Source organism: Urtica dioica, chromosome 6, assembly GCF_054948205.1.
Source record: "Urtica dioica subsp. dioica isolate 48M chromosome 6, U.dioica_male_clone48M_v1_H2, whole genome shotgun sequence".
Classification (NCBI taxonomy): Eukaryota; Viridiplantae; Streptophyta; class Magnoliopsida; order Rosales; family Urticaceae; genus Urtica; species Urtica dioica.
Window position 1 is genome coordinate 44,466,025 of NC_142761.1, and position 12,374 is coordinate 44,478,398.

At 36.3% G+C, this 12,374-nt stretch overlaps 2 protein-coding genes across 2 annotated transcripts; one reads left to right on the forward strand and one right to left on the reverse strand.

The window, feature by feature from the left end:
• Window positions 1–485: 485 nt before the first annotated feature.
• LOC149394534 (putative lipid-transfer protein DIR1) lies at window positions 486–1,094 on the reverse strand. Its single transcript, XM_089617470.1, has one exon. It carries the CDS (start codon window positions 1,028–1,030, stop codon window positions 725–727), a length of 306 nt encoding a protein of 101 aa, XP_089473596.1. The 5' UTR covers window positions 1,031–1,094; the 3' UTR covers window positions 486–724.
• A 6,749-nt stretch (window positions 1,095–7,843) lies between these two features.
• LOC149394535 (DNA ligase-like protein) lies at window positions 7,844–11,642 on the forward strand. The gene is made up of 11 exons (XM_089617441.1): window positions 7,844–8,438; window positions 8,506–8,560; window positions 8,768–8,867; window positions 8,957–9,149; window positions 9,411–9,464; window positions 9,578–9,708; window positions 9,922–10,528; window positions 10,655–10,769; window positions 10,881–10,930; window positions 11,021–11,164; window positions 11,267–11,642. Exons 1-11 carry the CDS (start codon window positions 7,923–7,925, stop codon window positions 11,519–11,521), a joined length of 2,220 nt encoding a protein of 739 aa, XP_089473567.1. The 5' UTR covers window positions 7,844–7,922; the 3' UTR covers window positions 11,522–11,642.
• The last annotated feature ends 732 nt before the right edge of the window (window positions 11,643–12,374 follow it).

Here is a 12,374-nt window from a genome sequence, read left to right on the forward strand (position 1 = left end):
TTTATAAGACTCTTAACCAATGATATTTATTCAGTGGATTTACGTGGCCTCAACTATTTACCAAGTTATGTTTTTTCGTATATACTTTTTTTATTTCTCAGACATTTTTTTTACGTCATTTGTTGATACTTCTCTCTATTTTTCCGATGTTTTACCTATGGTTGACAGCTGCCCAGAGTAATAATTTTTGGCTGAAAGTACAAAAACCTAAATGGAAATTTTTTGGTTATGCTCTTTTGGGTTCTTATTTTTTCTAACTCGTAATAGAGTTAATGAGTACCATGGTTCCTCACTCGACTCTCCTTAGTCCTCAAGCAATCGTGCTAGCGAAAGAAATGAAATGAATGTTATATTTGATTTAGCTAAAGCACAACAAAATGATATGATCTTTAGCATTTACTTTTAAAGTTCAATTTATTATTCTTCGACAAGATTTAATGTTGTTAATTTTGTTATGTTTATATTTTCATAAACAACGTAATCACTAATCAAGGCCATTATCATATAACCACAACAACAACAAAAAAAACGATCACATTTATCATAGAAAAAAAAAAGCCAAACCAAGCAATTTAACACTTGCAACTTACTGAAAATAGAAAGAAATCAAGAAAAACAAGATCATCACACAACGAAATAAACAAACACAAATATCGAAAAAAGACATACACGTACACATAACATATGCATAAATATATAAAAATAATAATAATAATTATTATTATCACGCGCAATTGGGGGATTGAGAGAGCTTGCATTTCTGAGGGAGTTGAAAGGCGAGAGCCGGGTCGATCCCAAGAGAAGGAAGCGTGTCGGAGTTCTTGTAGCCGCAGAGGCACTTGAAGTCGGCGTGGGCCAAAGCAGCGCAGCAAGGCCCAACGGGTTGGGTCGGATTTGGAGGAGTCACGGCGGGCTTGCACGCCATAAGCCCACTAAACGGGACCCCACACAGGCTCATCTGCCCGCTCGAAGCCCCGCTACTCACCAACACCACCGCCACGAACACAACAAGAATTGAAGAACAAGCCATTATGATTTTTTTTTTTTTTAGTGAGTGAGTGAGTGAGTGATTGTGTGTGTTTGTCTAAGATGTGGCTTGGTTATGAGTTTATATAGACATATGTATTTTTTTTTTGTTGCATTTTTTTTCTAGTTTTTTTATTTTTTTTTTATTTTTTTTATTTTAACAATGCACAAATCAATCCTTTTTAAATTTATTTTTTTCACATATTAATCCCCCTTAGTTTAGATTTCAGTAACATATGTGTGGTTTTTTAAGGCGTCAGTTTTGTTTTTGTTATATCCGTGATCAGCAAATGTGATTCATTGCTGGCCATACAAATGGGGTGTCACGGGCTCGTATATAGGGATTTTTTGGCTCACTGAGTTTTTGTTATTTTATTTTATGATTTTTGGTCTTGGAATCGTTGACCCTATTTAATTTACTATATGTTATTCTTGGCCTTACCGGGTAGCCATTTATTTTTAGCCTTATTTTACATGCATTACTTCCTAGTGGGGTGTCACGGGCTCAATATTGGGTTTTTGGCTTTGATCATTTTGTCTTTGACCCTCTCAATTATCTGCATACATGTGTGTGTGTGTTTTTTTTACAAAAAATTGGCTACGTAAGCCACCTAAACTATAAGAATTGTAAATTAGTCAATCTTTGATAAATACTTTGTAAATAGCCAACTTGCATACGTGGCAGCCTATTAACTACCTTTTTTTTACATGTTTGACTGGATTAAATAAGTATTTTATTAATCTATTAATAAGTTAACTTAGCTATTTACAAAAAATTAACGAAAGATGGGCTATATCTCAATTCACTATAACTGTGTGGCTATATAACTTAATAACCCTTTTTTTTATTATTATTATTACCTGCGTATTGTAAAATGCAAGTCACGCCTGCTTGGTCTCTTAAAGACATCACAATGACTAAGTACTTAACTCATTTTCTTCATGTTTTTTTACAATGAAACATATGTATTGTCCGTCATTTATGCACTCACGTCTTATTTAGAGTATTACAAAAATTGTCGAACATCTTCACGATTGCAACCATTTTGAAAATTTTCAATCATGTGTCGCAACTACGAGAGCAATTGTTTTTAAATATTGGGGAACTTCAAAGATTCTATACTTATATGGTTTTGAATGCATTCTAGATCCCCCAATGAAATTTGGGGTTATCTGACATTTTTACAGTATTTAAAGCGCCATACTGGACAAGATTACATTACACATGATCATGCTAGGGTGTGGAAGAGTTTTACTCCTTTTCATATTTTACCAGCGAGAAATTCTAACTTGTCCCGGGCCGAGTCCACCCCGACACTCATCAACAAGTAAATGAATGTTCCGAGATATAACTCGTTTTGCCCGAGGCGGAACTTCATCTCCAAGATCGTCACCACATCCCCCGACCACTCAAGAGACGTCCGAACACGATGAGATCGCGCTATACACCTCTCAACAATTTGCCTCCATGAACCAAGACGACCTCAGCTTGCTAGCATGGTGGCGGCAACACGAAAATATATTACGGATCTTATCCAAGATGGTCCGGGATGTACATTAGATCCCGGTTTCAAGGTGTCATCCGAGTCTGCATTTAGTAGCTCTGGTCGCTTCATTGACGATTTAAGACACAGTTTGAAACCCGAAATGGTCGAGACACTCACCGTTTACAAAGATTGATGTCAACACGAACAACATTCTCAAGAAACATTTGCGAACATTGATCTTGTTGATAATTTTGATATAAACTTTCAAAACATGACTATTAATGAAATGTAGTCTTCTTGTAATGTTTGACTCGTAATCTTGTTGTAATGTTTTTATCTTTTTTTTTAAAGTTATTAATAAAGATGAAATTCAATTTATATATTAGTACATTCTTTTTGAAAATTGAACATTTCAGTCCCTTTTCATTTACCAATTAAATTTGATTTTTTAATTACTTAATGGAAATCATCGGAAATGCTAATTTCCATCAAGCATAACGGAAATGCCACTTCCAATAAGCGATAGAAGGCACCAAATTGTCTAATGAAAATACTACTTCCAATAACCAATGGAATACACCTTATTGGAAGTGACACTTCCATTACATTCCAATTGCCAGGTTACATTTTTCACAATTAAAAAAAAAGGTGAATAATTGAGCGTTGATTTATGATGGATATGAAAAGTAAATCCAATGCCAGATAATACTAGACATTGGATTTACTTTGCATACCCGTCATAAATCACCGCTCAACTATTCACCTTTCTTTTTTTATGTGAAAAATATGCGAAACATTATATTAGAATGAAAGTAATTTCTACAAGCTTATAGTACATATATAGCTAGATTTATAAGACAAAGTCACTTGGTTAAACCATTTAGATCAAGAGTTAGAGCGACTCAGACTCTAACGAGAGTGTACAAACATATAAAGTCAAAAGGATCTCCGGTCGCTGTCTGATGCCTCGCCGCCGCATCTTTAACGAGACGCCGACTCGCTACACCGAGTTGCCACCGCTGCGTGACTCTACCTCGACACGCCGAGGCTTTGCAGCTCACGTCTTCACCGTTGTTGCACACTATCACAGCTTTACAGCATTCTACCGTGTCGCTGTAGTCGCCGTCAGAATCGTGCAGCGTTACGCCGCCTCGTTGCCAAACCCGAGTAGCGCCTAGTTGCTTTCTCGCGACTCACCATAACTTTCCACGCACCTGTGGTACAACCTTAGAGACACACATGCAACACACCGACAAAACGAGTTCTGTTTACGACGTACTAAGGTTAGCTTAATATTTGAAACAATAATAACCGGAATTTCTAGACTCAAAATTAGTTTTTGAACGAGAGATTCAAAAATCAAATGTCACACGTACCTAAGACACATATCGAGTTCACTAGATTATTCACATCCTAAATTCCACTAATATCGACTCGCCACCTACCTACCCAACCAATGCACGCCAAACTTAAAAACGACCACATATCACAAATCAAAGTTTCAAAAAAGATTCAGTTTCAGGTATACATAAACTCATCTCAAATTAAAATCAATGACAATAACTCAAAAACAACAATTACATATCACAATTCCAAATTCTCAAAATAATCTGATTCCAAAACCTACGTCCACTACAAATCAGAATCACAAATCCATCCAGAATTTTCAATACTACAAGCAAGCGAGTAATCTAAAATCTGAAATCCCAAAATGAATAAAAACCAAACTAAAACTCAAATCAATGAGAAATCTTAATTTGAACGTGTAAATATCCAAGTTTACACTCAAAATCGAAGACCCAAATTTTAATAAAGAGATTCACGCTTTAAATCATGTGAAATTCTGTATAGACATGTCGCACACAATGTATAATCAATGTATGCGACAACCTTAACTGATGCAATAGATAGATAAATAAATAAACATTGCGTAAATGAAATGACACAAAATGTGGTAACCCAGTCTGATGCAATGTCATATACTCTGAAAGGCTGTGTGCCCAAGTAGAAAGGAAATCCAGTATGCAAAAAGTAGTACAAGTACAACAATGGACTTATATGAACAATCCATGCTTCAATGCCCTTTTCCTAATACTACCAATGAATTTCAACTAAGACTCCCCCTGAATCTGAGCTCTCATCACTTCCACTCTCAAACATTCCCCCGTGTATTTGATAGATCTCAATATGAACGCACGTGAACAAGCAATCACGCAATTACATAACACCCATAAAACACTCAATGAATAAGAAGACATGTTTATAGAATTACATCACATTCATCAAACAATTAGTTTTTCAGTCCGCGATCGTGCACTTCTAGAAACCCTAAAATTATGAATGAATGCGTCAAGACCACTAAGGGAGAAGCGCACGGATTTTATAGTAGTCAACATATCTGGAAGTCAATCTAAGGTTTTCCTACCAATACACGCGCATAGAACCAATGTAGAAAGTCATTCGTGAAACATTTTAGCAAAATGAAAAACTTATAAAAAATACATACCAGGGAACAGGGACAAGATGTCTCAGCACAAAGTGCAACATGTTGCAAGACATTTTTCCTAACAAGCTTGCATTAAAAAATAAGCCAACATTAGACATAACAACATCATGAAAATCCCCAAATTCATTTTCTAATTTTCGGCCAAACGTTTCCAGAAATTGACAACATAGAAACGAATTTAAGCCAAACCAATAATTAACCAAGCCATAAACTACGAAAATCCACATACATCATCAACAAAACCAAAAGCGCTAATGAAAACCCTCATTTCGTAATAAAGAGAATAAATATTTGAATTCTTCTACCTCGTGATGAAGAAGATAAACGAAAAAATCAGCCTCTCCTTCTCCACGACTCACGACGAGACCTTGTAGAAAATAAAAACCGCAAGACAAACAAGATGAGCGGTTAATGTATTATCCTTGTAATAAATTATTTGTTACACCTTGAACACTCTGAGTATTGTTGGCTAACGTTACAATGTATTATCATTCGATGGTCTCTATAACCTGTAACCTGTTTCATTATAAGACTCTCTAGGCAACCATGATAGGAACAAAATTACTACGCCGCATGTGCCATGTCATCGCCGCACGATAGTCGGTTGAGATTCCGATGTACTAACTTCCGATGTTCTATGCATTACGCTTCCATTATAGGACCCCTCTTGGCATCCTAGATATGGATAAAATGATATATGGTTAAGCTCATTAATATATATAGTGTTTAAGGCTCACAAAATGATAGTTACTTAATCCATGCGGGACATTTTTTTTTTCATTTAGTTTTGCTGAACTTTACACATGCATATGGTTGCTTTTTATTCATCAATATTTTTCTATTGTTGCTCGACCTTGTACACATTTTCATCTCTTTAGTTGTTGTTGCTGCTTTTCTTAAAGAGCTAGAAGGCGAGACACGAGTTGACCCCTAGCGAATGAAACATGTTGGAGTTCGAAGGAAGCGTGTTGGACTTCTTGTAACCGCATAGCCAGATGAAGTCAACGTGGGCCAGGGCTGCGGAACACGGCCCAATGGCCTAGGCCAGCCTCGTTGGAGTCACCACAGGCTTGCACGCAATAAGCCCACTAAATGGGACTCCGCATAGGCTCATATGTACATTCGACACATTGTTGACCACCACCACAACATAAAAAGAACTATCATTGTCATCTCTTTAGAAGACGCCATTGTTTGTTTTGTTGAGTGAGTTAGTGTGTGCGTGTCTAAGATGGCTTAAATGGTTATGATTTTATAAATAAACGTACATAGATATAGGGTGTATCAATTTTTGTTTTGTGATGCCCATCAAATATGTTTCATGATGGCCATGAGTTATTGGCTAGTGGAGTGTCACTGGTTGATTGGGACCTTATAGCTTCTCGATATATTTTTTTAATTTATTTTTATGATTTGTTGGCATTAGAATTATCTTTGACCGTACTCATTTTTTTAATCCATGGATATACTGTCTCTCGTATTTGCATGTACCCTCTATGTTTTTCTCGTGAAAATTGTATACGATGGTAGTTTTTTTGAAACCAGCGTGTCTAAAGTTTTCATCACGAAATAATATTTGTTCAAGTATTAAACAATCATTTTTCTTGATGTTTACATATATTTTTTTATATGTTTATTTCTTTGGATTCTATGTAGCTTTGTTTATTGTCTACAATTAAATTTATAAGAAAAATAATTATAAATAATTGATTGTAGCTAAAAAACTATTTTTTTGAATGATTTAGGAATACCACTAATTTTGAAAGGGTTAATAGCGGCAAAAATAATGAATATTTACTCTAAATGATACGTATATACTCATTTTTTTTTCACCGGCAATAATACCTAATATTACGTTTTAATTGTTCTAGGTTATTCATTCGTTATGTTAGATGGAAGAACATGTGACAACCCCAATTTTAATATAAAAAAATAATATTTTTCCTTAGTTCATTATTAATTGTATCATTTTATAATATATATTTGGCTTCGTTTGTGATTGCATGTGGCCGGACGTTGTACTTTTTTTAAATTATCATAAAATTATATTTTCACTACGTATGAGTATATTGTGCTATTTCATAAAAATTGAGAATACTTTTGTAATTTTGAATCGTCAAGGTCAAGCTCAGACTGAAAAAACTAGAACCATATTTTTTATTAAAAAAAAAACGACGATAACCGTACAACTTCATTCACATATGAGTGGAAAATGGGCTGGATTGTCTCATTTTTGTAGCGGTAAACATCTATACCCATTCTACATTTGTTTCAAATGGCCGGACGTTGTATTTTTTATTTTTTTTTATTATCATGAAGTTATATTTTTCACTACTTAGGAGTATATTGTGCTATTTCATAAAACTTCAGGATAGTTTTGTAGTTTTGAATCGTCAAGGTCAAACTCAGGCTGAAACGACTAGAACCACATTTTTATTTAAAAAAAAAACGACGGGAATCGTACAAAATCATTCATATATGAGTGGAAAATGGGTTTGATTGTCCCATTTTTTGAGCGGTAGATATCTATACTTTATTCAACACTTGTTTCAAATCAATGCCTATTTTTAGTGTAAAATTTTATGTAAATGTGAGACATTTTTAAGAGGAAAAAAATGTAAGGGACAGAAAAGCCTACCAATCTCAATATAAGGGCATAAATGTCATTTTAATACGGGGAAATGGACTAGATTGTCTTATTTTTTTAAAGCGGGCATTTATGAGTTGAAACTTAAAACGACGTTGTTTAAGCAGCTTAGTTTTGGCGGTAACATATTGAATTCAATGCTATTTTCCCCCTAAAAGCTTCGCGCCAGAGAATATATTCCGGTCAAAGTCTCAGAGGTTCTCTAAATCTGAAGAAAAAATATAGCAAGAGAGAGAGATCTCATTTAAAAAAAAAAATGGAAAGCGACGACGACGTTTTGCTGTCATCGCCTCTAGTCGGAGCTTCTCATCCTGTTCCCCAGAGAAAGCTGAAGCGCCTGAAGAAAGCGATTAGGGTTTCGCTAGAAGACCGTATCGAATCCGAAGATCCAGGCAAGGGAGAGAATTCTTCAGAGTTCGATGAGCCGTTGTTGAAGACAGATCCCGGATCGGACGATTTCGCCGGAAGAAATGTTTCGGAATCTGGATTCAGCGGTCTCGTCGACGACAACGACGAAGAAGAAGGTTCTCGAGCTAAGAGGGCTCTGAATTTCGGATCCTTCGCCGGAGAATTTGGCGAGATCGGTGAAGATCGGTGCAAGGAGACCGAAGAGGAGATTGCAGATCTACGTAGTCCCGATCTGATTGAGGAAGAGAACGGCGACGAGAAAAATCAACATCAAAAGAAAAAGAGGAAAGAGAGGGTAAATGATGAAGGAGAAAACGATGAGAAGATCAAAGAGAAGCCTATGACTAAGCGGAGATTAGAGAAGGTATGGATGACTTGTAGACTTCTGATTTTACAATTTAATTCGTGATCGTGTATGCTTGAATATGCAGGAGAGGCAAGAGAATCTGAAGCAGCTTTTCGCCGAATCTCAGAGACTGCTACGAGGTATATATATATATATATGTGTATATATATATATATATATCTGAATGTTACTTGATCTTTGTTCATCATTTTCTTTTATTTTAGAGGCTTGTTGTGAATTGTGATGTCTTGCTTCTGGAAACTAGAGATCTGAATGTTACTTGATCCTTGTTCACCATTTCCATGTATTTTAATGGCTTGTTGTGAATTGTGATGTCTTGCTTCTAGAAACTAGAGACGCGTCGTTTAAACCCGCGCCGGTTGTCAAAAAGCCAATATCTTCAGTTTTGGAAAAGATACGGAAAAGAAAGCTCGAGCTTTCAAAAAAGTGAGATTTCTTGGTTTCAATTATTCACTGATCCTGTTTTTTTGGGAGGTTTATATTGCAGCATAGCTTATGTATGTTTGTGTTGGCAGATATGAAAGTAATAGGCGATTATGTTCTGGTTACAATGACGATGAATCGTCGAGGGAGTTGGAATCTGGGAATGAGAATGAGAGCAATAGTATTAGAGTTCAAGAGGCATCAAATAATGAGACAATTGCAAGTCCACTTGGGGGCGATTGTCGCACCGATAGTCCGTTCAAGGGCGAAAAATCTCCGCAAATGGTGAGTTCTTTATTTCGGTAAAAGATTGATGAAATTTTAGGAACATTGTTGCAGAGATTTTTAGAATTGAGGCAATCTGAATTGAGGCACTGAATTTTCGAAATCTTTGTATTCTTCGTAAAATCTTTTAATGTATTAATTTGGAATGTGATCACATACAAAATAAGTTGACACAGTAGTTGGGTTGCAAATGAGCAAATATGCTTTTGTGTCTTGTAATTCAACACGAAATGGATTCATATTACTCTTTGTTGGGTATAGGCTACGAATGAGGAATCCAAACAAGAGTTTCGAGCTCCTATTGATGATACCCAGGTAATTTTCCCCTCTTTTTTCTGCAGACTGTTGTTGGTTTTGAGTAGTTTTTGAAACCTCGGAATCAGTGGATATTTTAGAACTAATTTGCTCGCTTGTCTTGTGCATCGCAGGACTTGTTTTCTGATTCCCAAACAAGTGACTCTAAAGGTGAAACACCAAGCCGTCCTTCTTTGGAAGAGCTTATTGCACCGCTACGAATTCCATTTAACTTGCAGCTTGATTCTGAACCCCCTGATGATGTGTATGTTTGTTTTTGTGTTTTTATGTTTTTTTTTTTCACGGATTTTATGCTTTCCAATCCCGCTTTAGCATTGATTCTGAATATCAGACTGTTAATAACCACATAATCAGAGTCGTTAATAATGCAATCTAAATTACTCTGATTTGCAAACTCGTAAAGATTGTAATATAGGTTTTTCTTTTTCCTCTTGTGAATGTGTTCTTTTTCTTGCAGTTTGTCCGATGATGATGATGATGATGATGAAGATTACAATAAGGAGAACATTGATCCTAGTCCACGTGGATCGGCTGACCTGTCGCTGTCTCCAACCGGCGAAGCTGTCAGAACTTTTGTCGACGATGAAGCCGAAGAAGAAGACGACAGCGACAAAGAAAACGACGAAGACGAGGACGACGGTGATATCGAAGAGCTTCGAGATATGATAGCGACGGGATACGAAGAAAAGCCGATCGACAACGAAAAGCGTAACGAACTTCATCAGAAGTGGCTCGAGCAACAAGACGCGGATGGAACAGAAAACCTCCTCCAGAAACTGAAGCAGGGCTCTAAAGACAGAAAACCGACTTTAATCGAAGAAGAAGAAGAAGAGGAAGAGGAAGAAGAAGAAGAAGAAGAACGAGAACAAGGTGAAGAACTCGAGGAGTCTGGCGATGAAGGCGGAGAAGATTTGGCTCCGTCGACTCTCGTGAAAATGAATCTGCGAAAAGCTAAGCAAATGATGGCTCAAATGTTTACGGACGATGATGAAGGCTACGTATCATCATCCGATGGCGAGGATACAGAAGAGAAGCTGACTAAGCAGTATCTTCTCGACAGAGCGGTAAGTTATTATTCGGGATTAATAATTAATAGAATTGATGTGATGATGTGAACTCTGAAGCTTTTGTTTCCGAGTCTAGATATGTGACATTTTTTTTTTTTTAAATCTATATTTATTTTTGCACAGAAAAAGAAGGCGTCGCTCTCCTCACCAGCAGAGGACGAAAGTTCCAGAGAAGTTTTCGGGCGTATAAAGAAGCTGAACGTTGCTCCCGATAATAAGAAAAGAGTTAAAACACAGAGTTCGTTCTGTCTCAACTCTTTCCTTTTTTTTAAGACTAATAGGTAGTGACTGGTGAATCTATTTTGATGCTGGCTCTTAACAGTAAAAAAAAAAAAATTGATCTTTGCAGGTTATTTTGATATGTCACACATGGGAGTAAACAGAAGTATATCATCAAAGGTAAATTGCCTCAAGTCTAACCAAGCCTGTGATTAAAAGGTTGTGGAATTCATTCGTATTAATATATTTTCTTCGATCAATTATTTAAAGTCATCGTTCCTTGGCCGGGGAATCAGTGCTTCCGTGACGACCTCCAAGAAACAAGGATCGATGGCCGTTCGCTCTTTCATATTCGAACGAGACGATAGCAACAGTAAGAGCTCAAAATCGGCCTCAACAGAAACTACCGAAACAGTGAGATCTCTTTTACAATACTCTCATATGATTGATTTCCCTATAGGCTCTCCACTTCCATTATGATCTCAAACAAATGCCTTTTATATTTTGGCATCGCAGATTCAAGTCGAGAATCGTCACAGGACTGTTTCTGCTAAGTTCGTAAGCTCGCAAACTAGGCCTTTTACGCAGAACCCGGAATTTGCAGCGCTGCGTTCTGAGACCTCGTTGCTTGATCTATTGAAGAGAAGCTCATTCGCTGCTGCATCGAAACGAGGCGCGTTGAATAGCGTGGTCCCACAAACCGAGTCGATATTGTCCTCTTTCAAGCTTGTCAAGAAGCCTTTGAACTCGGGGCAAGGTCGTTGGTCGTAAACTCTTCTAGCCATGTGTAATTTTTGAGAATATTTAATGCTAAATTTTGAAATATGCTTTTGATCAATTCTATGATTCAAGAAGCTCAACATGGGAATATATCTACAGTCTAAAACCTGAACTCCATCAAGTCATTAAGAAAAATAGAAATTCATATTGTCATTATGGGCATTAGAAAAATAATTTAAGTTGCAGTTGGCGATGTTATGGTCGTTGACTATCATGTGATTGTCTAGATCACGTGCCTGTACTAATAATTTATTTTCGAAAATACATTTTTATAGTAGCCTTTACTTCAATTTCAACTCTATTTATTTAATCTTGATATCCCTATTATCACTTCAAGAAGTCAGAATAATCACATTAAAATTGGAGAAGTCTAAAAATTGAAATTATTCACGGAATATTTCAGTAGCTAAATACTCTTGATATCATATTCATACCTATTATATAAATCTAAACTTTGCTTTGGATCTGCGGATATTATATTTCCTCTAGATAATATTCAATAGCTTGTTAAATATTGTAACTTTAACATGAGCTCTATTCCTCTTAGCATCACCTCTTACAACAATATTTGAGTTCACCTAAAAGAGGCCGATGAAAAATCAAAGGAAGAATTTTCAGAGGCCGAAGCTTGTTGCTCAACATATTTACTATTTAGAGATGGATTCATGGGAAGGGTTTTTGGGGATCAATGGAAGAGTATGGGGAGTTTAAATTTTCTCATTTTTACATATAAATTTTCAATAAAAATAAGCTGATTTGAAAATAAATAGGCATAAATACCCACCAGTGGTACCTAGATAACCTAGTGTAATTCTGTGCGGAGAGGTCGTGATTCAAACCTGCC

Bases quoted from the DNA above. Each gene is read 5' to 3' on its own strand.
- LOC149394534 (XM_089617470.1), bottom strand. From the start codon at position 1,030: ATGGCTTGTTCTTCAATTCTTGTTGTGTTCGTGGCGGTGGTGTTGGTG.
- LOC149394535 (XM_089617441.1), top strand. From the start codon at position 7,923: ATGGAAAGCGACGACGACGTTTTGCTGTCATCGCCTCTAGTCGGAGCT. The intron at 8,439-8,505 runs GTATGGATGACT...TTGAATATGCAG, and splicing joins CTAAGCGGAGATTAGAGAAG to GAGAGGCAAGAGAATCTGAA. The intron at 10,770-10,880 runs GTTCGTTCTGTC...TGATCTTTGCAG, and splicing joins GAAAAGAGTTAAAACACAGA to GTTATTTTGATATGTCACAC.